The 22,951-nt window shown below is 43.7% G+C and overlaps 1 protein-coding gene across 4 annotated transcripts in view; it reads right to left on the bottom strand.

Annotated features, from left to right (window-relative positions):
- Sptan1 (spectrin alpha, non-erythrocytic 1) overlaps nt 1-22,951 on the bottom strand; it is a 68,346-nt gene that overhangs the window by 36,045 nt on the left and 9,350 nt on the right. For all 4 annotated transcript variants that reach the window (XM_052182038.1, XM_052182039.1, XM_052182040.1 and 1 more), the window contains exons 2-16: nt 19,716-19,955; nt 18,476-18,601; nt 14,152-14,292; nt 13,696-13,842; nt 11,098-11,231; nt 10,854-10,998; nt 10,463-10,617; nt 8,383-8,518; nt 4,469-4,570; nt 3,526-3,663; nt 2,798-2,908; nt 1,861-1,938; nt 1,574-1,729; nt 1,186-1,390; nt 132-313 (exon numbers count right to left, since the gene is read on the bottom strand). In XM_052182038.1, the coding sequence (XP_052037998.1) occupies nt 132-313; nt 1,186-1,390; nt 1,574-1,729; nt 1,861-1,938; nt 2,798-2,908; nt 3,526-3,663; nt 4,469-4,570; nt 8,383-8,518; nt 10,463-10,617; nt 10,854-10,998; nt 11,098-11,231; nt 13,696-13,842; nt 14,152-14,292; nt 18,476-18,601; nt 19,716-19,952 (2,193 nt within the window). In that variant the 5' untranslated portion in view covers nt 19,953-19,955. The remainder of the gene's footprint in view (nt 1-131; nt 314-1,185; nt 1,391-1,573; nt 1,730-1,860; nt 1,939-2,797; nt 2,909-3,525; nt 3,664-4,468; nt 4,571-8,382; nt 8,519-10,462; nt 10,618-10,853; nt 10,999-11,097; nt 11,232-13,695; nt 13,843-14,151; nt 14,293-18,475; nt 18,602-19,715; nt 19,956-22,951) is intronic.

Below are 22,951 nucleotides of genomic sequence, written 5' to 3'. Positions count from 1 at the left end.
GCACTGAGCTCTATAAGACAGCCCCATATTTCATCTTTCCCCCAAATAGTATCACCTTGGAATGTTCAACACTCATCTTTCTCCCATTCAGCACTGCCCTGCCCCTTTAAAGGTCCCATTTTCCACACTACCTGGTGAGCAGCAACATCTGCCTCTAGCAGAGCATGCTTCTTCTGGAGGTTCTGGACATTAGTGAGGTCTTTACCATAATCGTCTGAAGCCAAGTGACCTTCAACTTCATACAGCCACAATTCAATGTCTTCAACATTTCGATTAAACTGTTGCTGCTGGTTGGCTTCACGGAGCTTTATTCCTGTTCAGTAAAGCAGGTTTACTTACTGTTAGATACTGTGGTCTTCTAATACTGACCATGAGCCACAGTAGCCCGGCAAAGGATTACAGTTAGGCCTTAAGTCAGTGTACAGTTTTACTAAACAGTGAAACCTCTGGTATAACCTCTGTTCTACATTCTAAATGTAGAACATTCTCCATTCTGAAATGGAGGCTGTTTGGAAACCATCTTTACTTCCATGAGATACTACCTCTAACTCACAGTTAAACTGTGATTTTTCGTTTGTTTTTCTAGACAGAATTTCTCAGGCTCTTCTGGAACTCATTCTGTAGACCTTCGAAATCACAGAGATCTGCCTGCCTCTGCCTCTTGAGCATTGGGATTAAAGGCATGCGATGCCACTGCCTAGCTGCAAAACTGTGATTTTTTTTAGATAGGAAGGCTGTGAGTCTCTACCCAACCATTGCTTGTAATCACACTTTCCAAATGATCAATGTACTGAGAACCCAAGCCAAGTAACCCTAATATGGCAATAACAATTTTTTTGTTTGTTTTTGAGGACCAGCCTCTTTTTTAAAAAAAGATATCATGTATGTGTGTATACTGTAGCTGTCTGAAGACATACCAGAAGACAGCATTGCGTGCCCATTACAGATGGTTGTGAGCCACCATGTCATTGCCGGGAATTGAACTCAGGACCTCTGGAAGAACAGCAGTCAGTGCTCTTAACCACTGAGCCACGTCTCCAGTCCTATGCAATAATTCTAAACAAAGTTATCACCCTACCTTTCCTGGGTTGTGTTTAGTCCTAGAGTGCTAAGCCAGAGAGGAGTGTTTAAGTTTCCCAAGCATTCCTATCACTAACCACTTCCCTATTATCTATTTCCTCCTACCTTTCAGTTCTGTGGCCTCTAGAAGTTTCTTCCACAAACTGATGACCTCATTCATACGAGCTGCTACTTCTTCCTTGGCATAGTGGTTGACATCTATTAGCTTTTGCCCAGCTTTCTCTAGGGCATCAATACGGCTCTGGTTTGCTGAGAGCTCAGCCTCAAAAGCCTGATGTTTTTGGACTTTCCCTTGCAGGTTGGATGGATCCTGCAAATCAAAAAGAGAAGAGGGTTCTGCCTCGAACTGGAGTATATAGCTACTTCACACTCATAAAACAATGTATTCTAACTAGTGTGGTTTGTGTGACCCCCTTTTTTTTTTTAGCTCCAACTAGTTTTTGCAAGCTCTAGTTTACTATGCAGGTACTGCAGGACACACTGATAGCATTACTTTATAAGCTTCATCGGTGGCTGTTTTCATCTTCTCGTTGACCCAACTTTTGAGCTCATCAGAATCACGGAAGAACTGCTGCAGGTGGAAGGAATCGGCCAGCTGTGCCCGGCGATGCATGGCTCGCTCATGAAGGGCATTGCGGCGACTCAGGAGCTGTAAGACAGATCACATGACTCTACCTTATACTCCCAAAATGTGGCTGGCTTGACTGAGCTGCATCAAGTATCTTAGAAAGGGAACTTGCACACTACAAGAAAGGAGCATGGCATGCCCAGGGAACTCACAGCATCTCGTCGAGTGGCTACATCTTCCATTGCGTAGTGGTTATTTTGGATGAGTTTGGTTGCAAATTCATCAAGTGCCTAGAAAGGAAGGCAAGAGCTGTCACTGTGAGCATGGAGCTGTAGCGTGGACTATGGAGAACACATCCTAATCTCTCTCTCTCTCTCTCTCTCTCTCTCATTCTCTCTCCCTCTCCCTCTCCCTCTCTCCCCTCAAGATAGGGTTTCTCTGTGTATCCCTGGCTGTCCTGGAAATAGCTGTGTACACCAGGCTGGTCTGGAACTCAAGAGATTTACCTGTCTCTGCTTCCCCAGTGTGGGATTAAAGGCATTCGCTACTAAGCTGTGCAAAAACATCCTAATCCTATCAGTCAAGGTTTGCACTGTGACATACACCTACTACTGGGCCCAGGTGGCTGATTATCTATCTACAGATCTATAAGCATGTCCAACCTGTGGCTCATGGGCTGTATGTACCCTAGGATAGCCATGAATTCAGAATAACACAAAAATCCTAAATTTAAAATGTATGAGATGCTCTTGTGATTTCTGGAGGAAGGGGGAGAAGTATCCAGTTCTCAAGAGTGAACTGTACAGACCTGAACATCATTGTCGTAAGTAGACATGTCTGGAAGACTCTGCTTGATTTTATCAAAGAACACAAGTGCCTCATGTGCTACATGAGAACCTCAAGAGTGTTAGCCGTCAGTCAACAGCCTTCTTATCCTTTCTCCTAGGATAGTGTCAAGTCAAAGGTATATCTCCATTAAGTTTCCATTAAGCAACTGATTCTGCTCCATAAAGCTGTGTTACAAGTGTAAGATAATGTAATGGTGTCACTGTGAGGTCTTACACAGTCCTGGGAATGCCCTGCATGGAACTCCCAAACCTCTCAGAGACTCAGTTTACTCTGTGAATGACGTGATGAGGAGGAACTTACTGTGATTTTTTCTTCCTGGGCACTGAGAGATTTCTCAAAGTCCTCATGCTTCTTCAAAAGAGCTTCCACACTGTCCAAGGAGTCACCCAAATCTTCATTTAGCAGGAATGCCTGGAGAGAAGAAAGCAAATGTGAGGCACCCTGGGCTGTTTATTCATCTACAACCTGAATGCAAAAGCAGACTTTGGCAAAACACAGATAGAAAAGATTCTACAGCAATTAAACTTCTGAGGTCGTTATTGAAAAGTCTAGTCTTCTTAGATTCTCTAAAATTAGCCAGTAACACTGGGAAAGAATACTTACTGTGTATTCTATCAAACAGTTTTCAAATAATTTCCTTTGAGTAAGGAGGGTATTGACAAGGTTTCACTATGTAGTGCTCTCTAAGTTTTAGCCCAGCTGGCATCAAACTTGCAACCCTCCCGCCATAGCTTTTTTGGTGAGACTGCAAACAGGCACCAACCCCATGGCTCACATAGCTCTTACAACATTTCATACATTCAGGTTACATACAGGGTCAAACTCTAATGTTTTTGTACTGCATAAATCTTTTCTATGGGCCTCACTGACTCAGCAATGACAGAGGCAGAAAAATAAACCTGCCTAGTTCCCTTCTTCACTCTATCCAAAACTGAAATGACTCCAATGTCCTGAAACACAATCAGCATTCACTGGAGAAGCAGGGCATGGTCCTTGCTGCTCCCTGGTGGGCTCCTGCTAAGCGTTACCTCCTGCTTGCTCATCCAGTTGTCCACCTGCTCAGTGTCACGGTAGAAGAGCTGCAAGTCCATGCACTGCTCATACTGCTGCCTCCGAAGCTCCCACAGCTCCAGCAGGGCGCTTCTCTCCTCGGAGAGGATGCTCAGCTTGGGGAATGGGAAGCAAAGTTACCTTCTACCTTCCGGGAGACACGGGGCTGCCCAGAATAGTCTATTCCTCATGCAAGCCTTTAGGCATTTCTCTGTGCAATAGTACTTAATGTATGTAAGCTTATATAATAAATGTAGAAATACCACAGAGTTGGCATGTGTGCTAGCCGCAAGAACCCCATTTTAACTAACCTAGAATTTGCTGTAATGTTATTATAACCATCTGCATAAAATTGTCAAGGTCACTGGGAGATAATGAAAGACTCTGCAAGTGAGACAATGTGAACAGGACTCTCAAATGAGAGCTTCCAACTGAGTGGGCATCACAAACCTCTTAAGTTCATGAGTGCCTGAGACACTTTACAATGATCTGTTTCCTAGTCATACCAACTACTAAAGTAGGACTCACTCTCTACAAAGTCCTTTTAAAATAAGGAATGTGTCATACATTTTTGACAAAAAGTCTCTTCATCCAATATATTACACACATGTGCAAATGTGTGCACACACACATATACAACACCCCTCCCCCACTGCCAACAGGGTTTGTATAGTCATATGGTTTGGAGTTTGCTATGCAGACCACACTGACCTCAGACTCACAGAGATTATCTGGCTGCCTCTTCTCTCTAGTGCTGAGATTTAAAGGTGTGTGCCAATATAACCAACCACATATCAAGAAAAAGCTACCCTTTTGCGGCAGTCTTGGGCTAAATGTGTTCTTACTTGACAGTGGGCCCAGAGATACAGCCGCACTCTCTAGTCTTGCCTTCCCCCCTAGAAGCCCCTTTAACTGCCTTACCTTCTCCCTCACTTCATCTGAGGCATAGTGGCCAGCCGCGAGCAGAGCCTGCCCAGACTCATCTGCAGACTTGAAGCTATCTTCATGAGCATCGATCTCACCCTGTAGAGTAAAAGAGACAACGTATTTCCAACATTTTTTTGGTGGAGTTGGGGAAGACAACACCAAATTGTTGAATTTCAAATAATTGAGACTGCTAAGAAAAGAAATAGAATGGAAGGTTCAGAGTGTTTCCTAACTCCCAGCTTAGGTAATACTATAGGAACACAATAGCTGCCAACTGAGAAGGGTGCTGTGTGTGTGTGTCTGAAGGCCATGTGTCATTAATCAAGTTGCCACAAGTTCACATAAACACAAGCTCTATTACTTAACGTCCATTTTCTTTTTTGTGCCATATGAGTTTGCTTACTACAATTTTTTTTAGTACTTGTAAAGTGAGAAAGGAAGTCCCTTCCTTTTCTGCCAGGTTTCTCAAAACTGCCTTAGTTTTGTTTGGACTTAGCTTATTCATTACAGATACTCACAGTTCTGTTAGGCTTTTGATAGCATTGCACTGAATGTCTACATTTATAAAAACCATCCCTTCAGTCCTGCACTACGTAAGTCATTTTATTTGGTCCATCTGTTCATCTTTTTCTAATGTCTTTCAATAAACAAGTTTTGAGTTTGTTTTTTTGAGAAAGGGTTTCACTGTGTAGTACTGTGACTTTATAGTCCAGGCTGTCCTGGAACTTAGAGATCCACCTGTCTCTGCCTTCCCAATACTGGGATAAGAGGCCTGTGCCACCACACACAGCCTGTATTCTTGTTTTTTGCGAAGGCATCTTACTGTATAGCCTTGGCTAACCTGGAATTCAAAGATCCATCTGCCTCTCCAGTGTTGGTATTAAAACTGTGTACCACCGTATCTAACAACTTTTATGTTTTTAAATGTCTTTGAAGTAGAGCAGTGATAGTGCACACCTTTAATACCAGCAGCAGAGGCAACTGCTGAGTAGAGCGGTTCCAGGCCAGGAGCACACAGGGTTTCCTACTTGTATTTACTACTACTTTTCTCAGAGTCAATGTTTCATATATGTGTGTGCCCACCTGTGTACATAGGCAAAAGATTTAATATCCTGTGTGTTCCTACATCAAATCACCAGCTTACCTTTGAAACAGAGCCTCTCGCTTAAACTAGCACTCACTGATGCTAATGGGCTGGCTGGTCAGTGAGCCCCATGACCCTCCTGTTCCCCCCTCGCCAGCACTGGGATTACAGGCAAGCTTAACAAGCTATAGTGGGAGTACTGGAACTGAACTCATACTCTCATGCTGCCCTAAGGCACTTTACCAGTTGAGTTACCTCCTGTCCCCAAATAATAGATACCTAGTCTACGATATAACATACTTTGGTGAAATACCAGAATAAAAAACAAACAAAAACCTAATTATTTTTTAACTAACAATAAAATTCAATAGACCTTTTATACTGGCTGGTTTTGTGTGTCAACTTGACACAGGCTGGAGTTATCACAAAGAAGCTTCAGATGAGGAAATGCCTCCATGAGATCCAGCTATAAGGCATTTCCTCGATTAGTGATCAAGGGGGGGAGGGCCCATTGTGGGTGGTGCCATCCCTGGGCTGGCAGTTCTTTAAGAAAGCAAGCTGAGCAAGCCAGGGGAAGCAAGCCAGTAAGTAACATCCCTCCATGGCCTCTGCATCAGTTCCTGCTCCCTGACCTGCTTGAGTTCCAGTTCTGAATTCCTTTGGTGATGAACAGCAATGTGGAAGTGTAAGCTGAATAAACCCTTTCCTCCCCACTTTGCGTCTTGGTCATGTTTGTGCAGGAATAGTAACCCCGACTAAGACAAATTGGTACCAGCATAGGTGGAATATTCCTGTAACAACCTAACCATGTTTTGGCGAGGTCCGTGGAAGGTCTTTGGAACTTTAGAAGATCCATTTGGTGTTAGGAGCTCTGTGGGATGTTGTATAGGAGCTTGGAAGACAATGTTGAGAACAGTGTAGAAAATGGAGGCCTGGCTTGTGAAATTTCAGAGGGAAGATTAATTGCTATTTTGATTGTGAAGATTCTGTGGATTTGGAAGATTTGGTTAGCTGGGGCTGAAGAATCAGCTGTGATTAACAAGATACCAGAACTACTAAAGCAAAAACTTTACATTACTGGAATTATTGATGCTGGTTAGCTGGAGCTAAGAAATTAGCGATGATTAAGAAGAGATCAGCATTACTAAGGTGAAATATTCTGATTTTTGGTTTTTTTTTTTGGTTGTTGTTTTTTTTTTTTTTCTTCGAGACAGGGTTTCTCTATGTAGCCCTGGGTGTCCTGGAACTCACTCTGTAGACCAGGCTGGCCTCGAACTCAGAAATCCACCTGCCTCTGCCTCCCAAGTGCTGGGATTAAAGGCGTACTCCACCACCGCCCAGCTGAGGTGAAATCTTCTGGGAAGTGTTTTCTGAGAGCATAGAGGCTGTGTTCCACAGAGAGCCAAGGTTGTACCTTGTGCTATGGCTGGACTTGGTAATGTGTTAAGACTCACCCAGGTGGTACTGGTTTTGAAGGTCATGAAGAGCAGCTGAGGCTCTGCACTGTGAGAGGCCATGGAAGGCCACTGGTGAAGGCGCAGCCTCAGTTGCAATTGATGGCCCAGGGCTGAAAGGGTCATTCAAAGGAGTTAAAGCTTGGCACCATGAAGAGAGCCTATGAGAGGCTGTTGGTAAAGCCTAGTTACAGGGAAAGAAGGCAGTGTTTTGGAGAAGCCAGTACCATGAGATGACCACCAAGAACAGCAGCAGCAGTGGAGTACATGCAACTGGAGCCTAGAAGACAAGGTGTGTGCTACAAAGGGCAGAGCTGGAGAGGTGACCCAAGGCCTTGCAGGAGCCTAGAAGATCGTGAGTGGATCCCAGACATTGGATGGTTGGGAGTTTGATTTTGCTTTTGATTGTTACTGTGCCCTGGTATTTTCCCCTCTTGAAGTAAGAAAGTATTTTAGTGAAGCCCACAGTTAAGAGACTTGGGATTTTTAAAAAGACTTTGTATTTTAAAAGATATTGAACATTTTAAAGGGATTGAACTTTTAATATATAAAGACTGTGGGACTTTTAAAGTTATTTAGATCTTGGGGATGAATAAGAAAGTAAGGGTTGAGGCTTAAGAGTGATGTGTTTGTGTGTCAAGTTGACATGGGGTCAATTGTAATGGCTGGTTCTATGTGTCAACTTGACACAGGCTGGAGTTATCAGAGAAAGGAACTTCAGTTGGGAAAGTGCCTCCATGAGATCCAGCTATGGGGTATTTTATCAATTAGTGATTAATGGGGAGAGGGATCCCTTGTGGGTGACATCATCCCTGGGCTGGTAGTCCTGGGATAAAATTCAATAGACCTTTTATACTGGCGTCAGCTCCTGTTCCCTGATCTGCTTGAGTTCCAGCCCTGACTTCCTTTGGTGATGAACAGCAATATGGGAGTGTAAGCTGAATAAACCTTTTCCTCCCCAATTTGCTTCTTGGTCATGATGGGCTTTTGCAGAAATAGAAATCTTGACTAAGACACCATTTTTTTAAGTGTCTGGCCTCGAATCCTTGATCTTTCTGCCTGTACCTCCCAAGTCCTCAGTTTAAAGTTGTACACCATCAATTATAGTTCTACACAGACATTTTAAGACAGCACAGATGAGCATGCAAAGTAGCAGCATTTTTAAGTAGAAAAGGCTTGACTCTTTTTCTTTGCCTTCATGGATAACACTGAATCCTGCACTAGAAGCAGGTAAGGAGATCCCTAAAAGCAAAACCCACAGCAGACTACAAGAGGGAGATGATAGTTTTGACTATAGGGCTCCCAAATAACAGAGTCCTGTCTCACCACATGCTAATGCCTTCAGCTGTAGAAAATCCTGGAACTATTACCTTGTGCTCTTGATGCCTGTCCAGCAGGGCTTCAGCACCAGCCACATCATTGGCCAGTTCATCTGCATTGATGAGGGCTTTCATTTCAGTCACCCAGCTTGTGAGGTCACGGAAGTCAGCAAGAAAGCGTTGAAGCCTTGGGAAAAATCAAAAGTACGTCACATCCAGTGGTGGTCCCAACATAGAAGATGGCATTCTTAGAGATCTGAATTCTGCTCTCAAAAGTCAACAATGCAAGCTGGGTGGTGGTGGTGCATGCCTGTAATCCCAGCACTCTGGGGGCAGAGGCAGGCGGATTTCTGAGTTCGAGGCCAGCCTGGTCTACAGAGTGAGTTCCAGGACAGCCAGGGCTACACAGAGAAACCCTGTCTCAAAAAAAACCAAATCCAACCCCCCCCCCCCCAAAAAAAAAGTCAACAATGCAAACCCGAGTCCTGGATAAGGAAAAATGCCTGAACCTGAAGCTCAGCAGAAGGCAGAAAACAGGCTCTGCTGCTCTGGGATATGATGGCCCCATCTTGTCCCACTCCTTTTTCTGTTTTTGTTTTTGCTGTTTGAGATAGGGTCTCCTCACGTTGCCCTGGCTTCTTGTTGTCACTGACTGGCATTCCTTGTTATACTCCTGGCCAACTCAAGGTGAGCAAGAAGCCTTCTTACCTTCCCAGTTCATTTACTGAATTGTAACAGGCTATTCTACATGATGCTGACAGCTCTGAGGGACTTTAATTCTTTCAGTCAAAGTAAAAGAGTGAACAGGGGGCTGGAGAGATGGCTCAGCAGTTAAGAACACTAACTGCTTCTTCTGAAGGTACTGAGTTCAAATCCCAGCAGCACCTACATGGTGGCTCACAACCATCTGTAATGAGATCTGACTCCCTCTTCTGGAGTGTCTGAAGACAGCTACAGTATATTTACATATAATAAATAAATCTTTAAAAAAAAAAGAGTGAACAGAAGGAAGTTATAAATACTATATACACCAACTACACTCTACAAAGCTGAAAGTCTCCAAAAGAATTTTAATGTAGATCAAAGAAAGCATCCTATTGGTTGTAGAGGAATTTTAATCCAGTGATATGACTGCTCTGATCACATCAAGGTCTGTATGATCTGGTTGGGATTCAGCCATACTACACACTTTTCATCCTTCTGGCTGGGAATACAGACATACCCTTTGTACACACCTTTAATCCCAAACAATGACATCTAATTGAGGGGAAGATAAAGTGATGAATCAGAGAAAGATTTGTATTAGTCAGATAAGCTATGCCCAACTTGCACGAGAGCAGACAGGAAAGGGAGGCTATTTAAGAGCAGTACAGGAAGAGAGTCGGTCAGTTGGGAGTCAGTGCAGTAGGGTTAAATTCATTCGTGAGTTCAGTACAGGTCAGCAGAGGCAGTTGAAGCCAGAGAATAAGGAGGAACCAGGAGATTAGAAGAAATTTTAAGAGTTAGTTTAAAGCTAAGTTGAACAATTCAGTGGGAAGCTGAGAGAAGCCAGACTCAAGTCAGCTTGGAAAGGAGTTTGAGCCAGACAGCCAGAGTTCAGCAAGAGCTAGAAAGGCTAAGCTTATTCAGCAGTAAGCCTGCAAGATGACAATTAGACCTGGGGAGTAAAAATTACTCTTATGGGGGTGAGGGAGTACCCTCTCAGAGGCAAGGGGGGGGGAATGGGGTGAAAAACTCTGGGATCGAAGACTGAAAAGGGGGGCAACACTTGGAATGCAAATAAATAATAAAGAGAAGTTACTTTTACAACTGGTGATTCCTGGCAGGGTACAGATATATTCTTGGTCCCTAAAATTGACCCTCTGCCTCTCCTGTTTAAACAAGAGTCCAACTCTGACTGCTAAGCAGCAAAACATCATTTGTGAGACAGGCAGTGGTGGCGCACACCTTTAATCCCAGCACTTGGGAGGCAGAGGCAGGCGGATTTCTGAGTTTGAGTCCCTACTGGTCTACAGAGTGAGTTCCAGGACACACAGAGAATTCCAGCGCTACACAGAAAAAACCTGTCTCAAAAACAAAACAAAATAAAACAAAAACCAAACCCAACAAAACAAAACCCATCATTTGTTACCTGTATGAGTCATCAAGCCGTGCATGTCTCTCTGCTGCCAGAGTTCGGATCTGTTCCCAGTTGGTAATCAGCTCCTCTCGCTTCACCTGGATCTGGCTGGCACTCAGAGGGTGTGACTGTTGCAGGCGGTCAGCCTCAGCGCACAGAGCTTTCACCTAGAAACAGATTCTATCAGCATCACTCTCCCACCCATTGCTAACTGAATAACATAATCAGTGGTTTTTAACCCACCTTATGGCCAGGGGTAGTGGCGCACACCTTTAATCTTAGTGCTCGGGAGACAGAGGCAGGCAGATCTCCGAGTCTGAGGCCAAATGGTCTACATAGTGATTTCCAAGACAGTCAGAGCTACACAGTGAGACCTGGTCAGAAAAGACAAAAACAAACTCACCTTGTCCTCTAGAGCAGCAAGATCTCTCTCCAGACCCTCGTGCTTCCGAAGCAGAGCTTGAACACTTGCTAAGTCTCTGCCAAAGTCATCAGAGGCCATTAACTGCTCTTTCTCTTTAATCCAACCAATGGTCTCATCTACATCTCTGCGGAAGAGAAACTAGTCAACCCAGGTATACAACTGTCCACGTGCACTGGGACAACCACAGAGTCTGAGCTCTGCTCTGTTCTCACGGCCCTAGTACCTGTTAAAGCGCTGGACCTCAGCAGCACCGAACAGCTTCCCCTGCCTTTGAAGAGCCAGGCCTTTCAGTCGCTGCCAAGCTGCATTCACCTCATCCTGCTTGGTCTTGATCAACTCCTCTTCCGGGTGCTGCTCCTACACAGGGAAGACAACAGACAGATCTGCCCATGATCTCTGGTTCCTGCAAGTTATTCTGGGCTTGGTTCAAGAGCACAAGTAAGCCAGGCGGTGGTGATGCACACCTGTAATCCCAGCACTCTGGGAGGCAGAGGCAGGCAGATTTCTGAGTTCTGTAGACCAGGCAGGCCAGCCTGGTCTACAGAGTGAGTTCCAGGACAGCCAGGGCTATACAGAGAAACCCTGTCTGGAAAAAAACAAATCCAAAAAAAAAAAAAAAAGCATCTACTTTGAACAGACTGTTTCTATTCCTTGGAGAGTGTGTACTTAGCCTATAAAGGGTCAGTACAAGGTTTTTGTTGTTGTTTTCTCTTTTTGAGACAGAGTCTCAGTATATCACTATATTATTATCTATATTATTCTTGGCTGGCCTGGAATTTGCTGTGTAGACCTGGCTGTTCAGTTTTCACCTGCCTCTGCCTCCCAATACAAATGTTGTTGTGCCTATGCCTGTCCAATACCAGATATTAAACACTGGGGGTGATAGAGAAATGGTTGAGCGGTTAACAGCCTTTGTTAGTCTTCCAGAAGACTGAGGTTTGGCTTCCAGGACCAAAGTAGTGGCTCACAATTATCTCCAGTTTCATAGGATCCAATGTCCTTTTCTGACTTCCATGGTAATCAGGAACACACAGGGTACACACACACACACACACACACACACACACATGCAGGCACATACACAAAATGAAGTAAAAATAAAAATTTCAACAAAGCCGGGCGGTGGTGGCTCACGCCTGTAATCCCAGCACTCTGGGAGGCAGAGGCAGGCGGATTTCTGAGTTCGAGGCCAGCCTGGTCTACAGAGTGAGTTCCAGGACAGCCAGGGCTACACAGAGAAACCCTGTCTCGAAAAAAACCAAATCCAAAAAAAGAAAAAAAAATTTTTTCAACAAAAACAGACACACTGGGTCTAGCGTAGTGTAACTTCATCAATGTATTTCCATCTACTTCAAATGCTCAAAAAACTAGCATTTCAAGTGTCTGTGAGGTGGCTAAGGACTGTCTCCCAAACATACAGCTCTTAGGGGCCAGAGTTTATTCCTAGAAGTGGACAGGAGACAATTTATTAATAAGACTCCACCCCCACCTCCATGTACAATATAGAGCTTTGTTTTCTCTTAGCTAAAAAAATGTATATGCAGAGGTCAGGTTGAGTGCTTGAGTGTTGAGGCTTGGTTTGACTGTTCTTGCCCAGCATGCCTTTGCAATGACTTAGAACTTGACATTGACACTGGCTCTCTACAAGGACAAGATATTACTGTGCACTTCTGGCTATCCTCTCAAACACTCACTAAAAAAAGAAATGGAAAATGTATTAACACCAAAGACTGGAAATTTAAAATTTGAACTTCATCAATAGACTCTTTTCTCCTCCCACCCCCAAGCAAAAAGCCCTGCTTTCTATGGCTTGTTTTCTTCAGAGCATATTGAGTTATAGTGTAGTAGATGGTGACCATATGAAAAGAGCTCTCATGTAGGCAATGGAGAAAGGTGATTTTGTCCACCCCATCCCCATTTCCCCCCCCTTAGGTTTTAGGACAGGGTCTACCAGTAACCCTGGCTAGTCTCAACCCACAATCCTCCTGTCTCAGCATCCCGATGCAGGGTAACAGATGTCATAGCTGTGTCTGTTCCTTTTAAGGATCTCCAGAGCTATCAATGGAGAGCCCATTTGTTATCAAGTCCTTCTAGAGGCCCTCAGAGCCCAGAAAAGTTTCAGTAGTTAAGAAAGTAAGAGGCATCACTAATGGTGGATGCCTGCCAGAATTAGGCAAGAATTTACTACCACACCCTGGTTCAAGGTCTGAGAAACCCCAGAGACAAGTTCTGAAGCCCAATAAAAAATCATCCTGTCCAGCCCAAAAGTGGATGGAGAAAAGAAATCAAATGAATTCTAAATTCTGCCTTTCCTACCCAGGGCCATAAGGTAAAGCATATTCTTATCTAGGAACAATCAGAATGAAGCTTTACATATATCTAGGCAAAACTTTTAAGATACTTATAAGAGTTACTTATAAAACAGGGATCATAGCTGGGTATGGTGGTACACTTGGGAAGAGGCAGGCAGATATTTGTGAGTTGAAAGCCAGCCTGATCCACGGATAGCCAGGAGTAATAGAGATACCCTATCTCAAAAAAAAAAGGAAGAGAAATTAGGGATCAGACAGAGTGGGACAGAGGTTCAGTTCCTAGTACTTGTAGTGTAGCTTACAACCATCTCTAACACCAATTCCATTGGATCTGACACCCTCTTTTAGCCTCTTCAGGCACCAGGTACACACACACATAGTGCATGAAAAATACTTGCATACAAAATTAAACTAGGGTGGCCCATTATGTTAAAGCACACAGATGAGACAAGTCCTCTTTCACAGGACATCCATGCTGTGAGCAGCATGCATCAACATCTATTTCTCACCTGGATGAGTTTGGCAGCAAACTGGTTAACTTCATTAACTCTTTCTTCATGAGCAGCCAGATCAGTCTGAAACTCTTCAAACTTCTTCTGTAGTACCTCTACATGCTCCAGGTCCTGGCCCAGCTCCTCAGAAGTCACAATTGCTTCCTATTCAGGGACAGAACCAGGTCCAGTCAGCCAATAGTCAATTAACAGAGGTTGCCATGAGGATACATTAGGACTCGGGCCACATTCACTTTTGTGGACAATTCTCTCTGCAGTTCTAACTTCTGTCTTCTAAGTGTTCTTTCTCAGAGATTTCAGGATTGCTCCTAGAGAGCAGCTGAGCCAGGCCACCAATCCTGCCCTCAATCTAACCTAGGGCTGCAGCTGCACTAACACTGCCTCTTAAAGCAGATCACAGGGGGAGGGTCCTTCCTCTTGGGAGAGCCTAGCATACCTGCCCTCAAAGCATACCTTGTCATTGATCCAGTCCATTACATCCTCACACTCTCGCAAATACTGCACCAGCTTCTGTGCCTGCAGCAGTTTGATTCCTTTCTCCCGCATCTTCTCCAAAAGCAACTCCCACTGGCGGTGCAGCTCCATTAACCGTGTCTAGAGGATAAAAGTTAGATTTTTAAGCCAGGCATGTTGGTGTATACCTTTAATCCCAGCACTTGGGGATAAAGCTTACATCTGGGTTTTATGCTACCCTGATCTATAAAGTAAGTTTCAAGACAGCCAGGGCTTCACAGAAAAACCCTGTCTAGAAAAACAAAACAAAAGAAAAACCACAAAAGCCAGTGAGGTGGCTTAATGCGTAAAGACTCTTTATTGCCACCTGAGGAAGTCACAGCCAAAGGAGAGATCCCTGAAAACTGTCCTATGACCTCCACATGTACACTGTGGTGCATACTCCTCTCTTCTACTTTCTTACACAGTCTCTCTTACACGATAACAAAATTAAAATTAATAAGAATTACAACGTGAAAATCCTGGGGTAATAGTACAAGAATGCCATCAGCTCTCAAATGGTTCAGCAAAGGCTTTGTAGGGCCTCACAGTGACAGGAGATGTGTTCAAACCTCATCCCCACACAATAGTCACAGGGCATAAAGTATTCACTTCCCAGCATCATTGGGTGTTCACAGCACAGACCTAGTAAGGACCTAAGAACTGAGAGAAGCTAAAAAAGCATTTTAACCTGTGTGCTGTGTTAATCCCAGCTTGGGACCTTGATTATGTCCACCCCATGATTCTGGAAGTTTCTGGGTAAGACTAACAGGCAAGGTTGTATCACACAGGTTCAAACACAAACAGAAATGGAATTTGGGATCCACCCATGTTGAGATGTCACTCTCAGTAAGAGGAAAACAACAACCTCTGAAAGCCAGGAGACAGTCAGCATGGGTGGAGTCTCTTACAATCTAGCACAAAGATTTCATCAGCAGAGAGAAAGCTCTGAGGAAATGAGAGCTCACACAGTTCACTGCACAGCGCCATGACTAGAAGGGAGGGAAGGTATAACGAGTCAATACTCCACCTACTCGGATGTGAGACCCAATGTGGGTGGCGGTGACTATGGGGCGCCAAGCTGTCCGGTATGGTGTGAAAGTCTAAACCAGTGACAAGACAGGTTATACAGGACACAGACACAGCCTTCTACTCTACCCACTTTCCTATTTGCTAATGCTGCCTGCCAAACTAACTTTTGGGACAAACTGCCAATGCATATCAGCATGACTATAGGAACTGTGAGCCCAAATACTAGGTGACAGAACTCTTTTCTTTTTTTTGGTTTTTTGGATTTGGTTTTTTTGGAGACAGGGTTTCTCTGTATAGCCCTGGCTGTTCTGGAGCTCACTCTGTAGACCAGGCTGGCCTCGAACTCAGAAATCCACCTGCCTCTGCCTCCCAGATTGCTGGGATTACAGGTGTCTGCCCCCACCACCTGGTTGACAGAACTCTTAAGAACAGGCTTACAGACTGGACAGACCCACTGTTCAATTATACAAATTTCATTTTCACAGTTAAGTCTCAACTCAGATGCTTGCATAACTTTCCCAGCCCTGAGAGTCAGAGAGGGCCCAGTTACACAGGCTGCCTACAGTCCAGGAACATGAGCAGGTAGGGCAGCAAGAGCATTTAAGAAACACAAGAACTGCTGGGCGGTGGTGGCTCAAGCCTGTAATCCCAGCACTCTTGGGAGGTAGAGGCAGGTGGATCTCTGAGTTCGAGGCCAGCCTGGTCTACAGAGTGAGTTCCAGGACAGCCAGGGCTACACAGAGAAACCCTGTCTCGAAAAAACCAAATCAAAAAAACCAAAAAAAAAAAAAAAGAAAGAAAAAAGAAACACAAGAACTATGCCGGGCAGTGGCAGTGCACCTTTAATCCCAGTACTTGCGAGGCAGAGGCAGGCGGATTTCCGAGTTCGAGGCCAGCCTGGTCTACAGAGTGAGTTCAGGACAGCCAGGGTTACACAGAGAAACCCTGCCTTGAAAAACCAAAAAAAATGGAAAAAAGGAAAAAAAAAAAGAAAAACCGCCAGAACTGACTGGGTTGGAAAGAAAGCCTGGCTCTGACTCAGGTGACTTCTCAATACAGCCATAGGTCAGCAGGAAGCTTTCAGAGACACAGCAGCAGGAGACATTACAGAAAGAATGAAGACAGCTATGGAATATAGCAGACTGAGCCAGAAAAGAGGAGCACCATGAAATTCTTCTCAGCTGCAGGACATTGGGCAGGTTATGCAAAATTCTCTAAGCCTCTTCTATGACACAGAGAAATAGAAACTTTGCAAGCTTATGAAAATTATAAACATAAACCAAGTGTCCTACTACTAGCTACTAATAACAACTTGACAAATGTTAGCTAACAGTGTATATAGTAGTTGATTGACAAGCTCTCAAAATGGGGCACAAATGAACTCAGTTTGGGTCCTCCCTCTCCCAAGATGAATCCCAAAAGTCAAACACTTAATTCTGTTTCTTTTTGGCCTATCTGTAGCTAGGTCATACTATACAGTCCCATATACTCCCAGGAAAACTTCTATTAGGAAGGAAGAAGCCAACTGACTTTATTTACCTAATAGGACTAGATTAAAAACGATGAAAAATACTTGTATTTAACTGAAACATGCATTACACTTGTCAAATGAATATAATTAATCAGTTGGTCACAGGATAACTGGTACTCACTTTTCTTAAAATCATTACTAATAGTGGAGGCAGAGGCAGGCTAATCTCTGTGAGTTTAAGGCCAATATGGTCTATAGAGCTAGTTCTAGGACAGCCACGGTTACACAAAGAAATCCTATCTTGAATTTAAAAAAGAAAAAAAACAAAACAAAACTCAAAAAACCAAAAGCCTAGATTCACCAAACAGGTAGGTCAGTAGGGTCCATTTCAGAACACCCAGAGCACATAAGACACCAGCAGGGCAAATATGGCACAGTGTCTTTGATGAAGTAACACATACTACAATCTCAGCATTTGAGAAGCTAAGACAAGAGGATCCAGTTCAAGCACAGCTAGATCTTAATACAAAGAAAGAAAACAAAACATACATACAAACAGGAAGTATATGTATCAAAGGACTTAAGAGATGACTCAGTAGTGAAGTATACACACCTCTGGTAGAGTCCTGAATTCAGTTCCCAGTACCCACATAAGGCAGCTCACAAGCCAATATCCTCTTGGACCTCTGAGTGCTCATGTACAAGCACATATATAATTAAAAATAGAAATTAAAATTTAAAAAAGGGTATCAAAGATAGATTAGATAAGAGTATATCTTTGCCGGGTGGTTGGGTCACACGCCTTTAATCCCAGCACTTGGAAGGCAGAGGCAGGTGGATTTCTAAGTTCGAGGCCAGACTGGTCTACAGAGTGAGTTCCAGGACAGCCGGAGCTACACAGAGAAACCCTGTCTCGAAAAACCAAGAAAAAAAAAAAGAGAGTATCCTTGCTGGGCAGTGGTGGAGAACACTTTTAATCCCAGAACTTGGGAGGCAGAGATAGGCAGATTTCTGAGTTTGAAGCCAACCTGGTCTACAGAGTGAGTTCCAGGACAACCAGAGCTATACAGAGAAATCCTGTCTCCTAAAACAAAACAAAACAAAACAAAACAAAACAAAACAACAACAAAAAGAGTACATCCTTTTGAGAAAATCAACATGGTAAAGAGAAAAGGTTTCCCTTAATACTATGGTATTATTAAACAAGCACAGAAAAATTATTTCCTTGATTCAAAAACTAATGGGCCGCCGGGCGATGGTAGCGCACACCTGTAATCCCAGTACTCTGGGAGGCAGAGGCAGGTGGATCTCTGAGTTCGAGGCCAGCCTGGTCTACAGAGTGAGTTCCAGGACAGTCAGGGCTATACAGAGAAACCCTGTCTCGGAAAAAACAAACAAACAAACAAACAAACAAACAAAAAAAAAACTAATGGGCCCAGAGTTTCAAGTTGCCTGTTATTACCCTCTGAAATACTAGAACTAGTTGACAATCTTCTTTAACATATGAACACATGCTCACTCACTCTCTCCAAGAATACCAATACTGTTCCTACCACATACACAAACCCTGGTTTCCATTCCTCTTGCAATCATAATAATGCTCGGATTATTATTTGTGGATTTCACTAGGAGACACAGTGCCTCAAGTCTGGAAAAGCTGAGTTTCTAAAATGCTCACCTCCCCAACCTTACTCCCTCACTTCCCCGCACCCGCCATCTCCTTACACCCCCCCCCCCCCCCCCGCAGGTGAGGCTTTCTGACCAGATAGTGTTTCCACTTACACGGATGGTTTCAGATGCAAAGTGTCCTTCAGAAATCATCAAGTTTCCTGTCTCATCCAGCTTCACAATGGCTCCTGAGTTGGCCTGTACTTCAGCTTCAAAGGCTTGATGCTTCTGGAGCTTTCCCTGGTAGTGGAACACAAGTAAGTCCCAAGTGTTACCATACAACACTCCTGTTGTCCCCATCTCAAAGGTCCCTTGTCCTCAGTCCCACCTGCTCTACTGAGGGAGGCAACCACTCAAATACAAAGGACACACACACACACAACTCTGGCCTATGAGCACTTACAACTTCACAGGTGCAAGACACTACAGAATATCTAAAATGTACAGTCTATGGAGAAGCAGCTCTTATCTAGAAAAACAGAACCACACTCAATTTTCCTAACTCTCAGTGTTTAACCTGTTTAATCCAGTCATTCACATTCTACTTGCTTTAGAAGACACACTCAAACTTTGCCTGCATTCAATTTATTTGTTTATTGATTTATTTATTTAATGTATGTAAGTACATTGTCATTTTCTGCAGGCACACCAGAAAAGGCAGGCAGATCTCTGAGTTTGAGGCTAGTCTGGTCTACACATTGAGTTTCAAGTCAGCTAAGGCAGCACAGAAAGACCCTGTCTCAAAAACAAAAAAATCCAAAATAACCACCAAGACCTTTCCTGGAAATGCCTGGACTTCCATTAGCTTTGAGATAGCAATTTAAGAACCATCAATTTAAAGTAGCAGTTCTCGAGCTATTATGAAACAACAACAAAAATAATTTTATGGTTGGGGGGGTCACCACAACATGAGGAACTGCAGCATTGGGGAGGTTGAGAATCACTGGTTTAAAATATGCAGAAAAGAAAACCTGAGGCCTACAAGCCACTCTTACTCTGCCCCAAGCACTCATCTACAAGGGTCTTCTCAGAGCAAAGCTGGGCTTTACAATGTGTCTGACTTACATTCTTTTTTAAAAGCAAACAAACAAACAAACAAACAACTTTATTTAATGTATGAGTGCTCTGCTGCATATGCATCCACCTGCCTGAAGAGGGCATCAGATCTCCTTACAGATGGTTGTGAGCCACCATGTGGTTGCTGGGAATTGAACTCATGACCTGTGAAAGAGCAGCCAGTGCTCTTAACCACTGAACCATCTCATCAGCCCCTGACTTACATTCTTATAGCTACCCAATCTTTTTTGGGCCCTGGACTTCTGAGAGGCAAGATCCACTGGTAGCTCAGACATACCTGCAAGTTGGTTGGGTCTTTGTAGTTCTCATCAGATGCAACCTGAAGCTTCTCCTGAATCCACTTCTCCAACTCCTCTGCATCTCTTTGAAAAAACTGGAACCGATAAGAATCCTCCAGCTTCTGCCGCCGCAAGGTAGAGAGCTCCTTGAAGCGGTGATACCGATCCAGGACCTGCTGCCGTCTCTCCTGGATGTCTTCAGCTGTTTCCAGCACTTTGACCCCACTTGGATCCATTTTCTGAAAAGACAGAATGACTGCAAATAAGCTCCACAGATAAGACACGTAATGGAATTAAGGCTCTCTGAAGGAAAGGAATCAGAAAATCCAAGCAAACAAACTATAAAGTAGCCTCTTCTGGGGAAAAAGCCCATATGAATAGTAGTTATTTTAGTGTCTTAGGCAACCCCTGAAGGATCAAGACCCACAGGCTGAGAGCCACTGAGCTGTTGGTTTACTCCTCACAGCACCTCCTACTCTGGCTCTTCAGAGGATGGTTTGGATAGCAACAAAAAGTGAAGGAGTTAAATGGAGGAGCTAAGGGGCTTCAATATTCAAAGGGAAGATTGATGTTTGAAAAATTAGTAAATTTACTCAAAAAAATCTTTTCATCTTAATTCTGAATTGTAGATGTTCAAATTCCTCTTTTTTTTTTTTTTTTTAAGTTTTTTGAGACAGGGGTTTTCTGTGTGGTCTTGGCTGTCCTAGAACTTGTTCTGGAGACCAGGCTGGCCTCTGTCTCCTCAGTGCTGACATTACAGACATGAGCCACCACCACCACCACAGGGTGACGTGTTTTAAAAGAGAGGTCTCCTGTCATAGCTGGCCACTTGTTATGTAGTTACAGATAACCCTGAATTTCTGACCCTCCTGGATGCTGAGATTATAGGAATGTTCTACCAACACCAGGTTTTATGCTGTACTGGGGATCAAACCCAGGGTCTTATGTATGCTAAGCACTTTAACAAAATTGAGATATGTTTCCCACCCCTAATTTACTCTTATTTAAACCAGCTTTTCTATTTGTCACAGAAACCATGAAGACTGGTATAACTGACAATGGGGCTTCACTAAACCCTAATTTTTTTTGTTTTGTTTTTGTTTCTTTTATATATGTGACTACATTGCTGTTTTCGGACATACCAGCAGAGGGCATTAGATCCCATTACAGGGCCTCTTGGAGAGCGGTCAGTGTTCTTAACCGCTGAGCCATCTCTCCAGCTCCCTAAACCCTAAAATGTAGTTTTCTAAGCAGTTTTGCCAAATTTAATGTCAAGAAGAGAATTTAACCTATTATGTGAGAAACAAAAATAATGCTACTTAGATCTCATAAGAAATAAGTCACCATGGGAATACAGTACAACAGTAGAGCACCTGCCTAGCAAGGTCATCAGTTCCATCTCAGCATCAAAGGGAAAAAGAAAGCATTTTATATGACTATAGTCATTTAAGACCACAGAAAAGTAGATGTAACTTTATAGAACGCTTCTACAATTCAGCTATACATGACCCTGCACAAGCTACTACTTGTGAGGCTCATTCCTACTACTGTCAGAGCGGCTAAGAACGGCGAGTGGCCTTTCCCACTTTAAAAGTAGTCTTTAGCATATCCCCATCAACCAACTCAGTTCTCAACATCGACAGAGTTTCTCTCAGGAGGCTGAGGCAAAAGAATGGAGATTTCAAGGCTAACCTGAGTCAGATGTTTCAAAAAGCAAACAAGAGTTGGAGAGATGGCTCAGAGGTTAAGAGTATTGGCTACTCTTCCAGAAGATGCAGGTTAGGCTCCTAACACTCATATGGCAGCTTACAACTGCCTATAACTCCAGTTCCAGGGAATTCAATACTTTCCTCTGACTTCATGGACACCAGGCACAAACACAGTACTCATAAAAACCAAACTAGGCTTGGTGTACCACACATGCCTGACAATCTAAGTTAGATGACTAGAATCTACATAGATATGGGAGACAATCAATTCCACAAAGTTGTCTCCACGTCCCCTCATGACATACACACTTACAAACACAATAAATACTCACAGCCTGTGTCTGGAATAGTGGCCCATGCTTGAAATCTAATCACTCTGATGGGAAGAGGCAGAAGGATTTGCCACAAGTTCAGAGCCAGTCTGGCAAACGTTAACAAATACTAGGCCCACACCTAGGCTAGAGTAAGACTGTTTCAAAACAAAGTACAGTCTAGAGAGGGGATCCTGAGTATGTTACATAGGGCAGATGAGCATGAAGGTCCTGTCCAGATACTGCTCTATGAACTGTGTAAAACTGTGTAACTGTGTTACCTGAAATACCTGGGAGCTTTTCCCCTTGTCCTGTTGCCTGCTACTGCAGGACGAGGGAATGTCTGGTAGGCTCAGGATTGAGATGAAAACCCTTGAAAGTGCTGCTCACACCCACAGGAAAGAATGCTTGGTGAGAACTGTGTGCACCTTTACCAGCTTCAAGAACAGTGTTCTGATGAAGATGTTACCTTCCAGGGAGTACGTGAAGTGATTTTAAGTGTAGCATTGTGTCTTTTAGCTTATACTCTCTGGAGTTACTTGTTTGGTTGTCTGATTTCTGTGGTATGGGACATCTACCACTTGAATGCTAAGCAGCACTCCACTACTGAGCAGCACACGTGCGTATGTGCATGTATTATATGTGTGCATATGTGCCTCCAAGTGCACAAGTTTGTCAGACACTTTCCTCTATCTTTTTAAAACATCCAATGCATAAGATGGCTCAGCTGGTCAAAGCATCAGGCTGCTAGCCTGATGATCACAGTTTGATTCTCAGGATTCGCATGACAGAAGGAGAACCCACTCTTACAAGCTGTCTACTGACCTCCATGCACACGGTGGCACAGGAGCACCCCTGGACACACAAATACATATATGTAATAAACATCTTAAGTTTATTATTATTATCATTGTTATTATGGGACAGTGTGGTAAGAAGAGGTAAGAAGGGAGTGAGGGAAGGAAGGGCACAGATCACAGCTCTTAGCAGCACTGAGACATCTCTCCTGTCCCATCTTACCTTGTTTTCTGACACATGGTCTCTTCACTGAAGCTGTAGCTTACTGATTTGACTTGACTGCCCAAACAGCTCCCCTTCTACCTGACTTGAGTCACTGGAGCACACTGCTATGCCTAGACTTCATAACATTTGCTTTACCCTGAGCCACCTCCCCAATCAGGAAAGAAGTCCTCTAAAACACAATTCTCTAGAAAG

This window comes from Apodemus sylvaticus, chromosome 5, assembly GCF_947179515.1.
Source record: "Apodemus sylvaticus chromosome 5, mApoSyl1.1, whole genome shotgun sequence".
Taxonomy (NCBI): Eukaryota; Metazoa; Chordata; class Mammalia; order Rodentia; family Muridae; genus Apodemus; species Apodemus sylvaticus.
The sequence above is the reverse complement of the archived record's forward strand: the minus strand, read 5'-3'. Positions and strand labels throughout refer to the sequence as shown.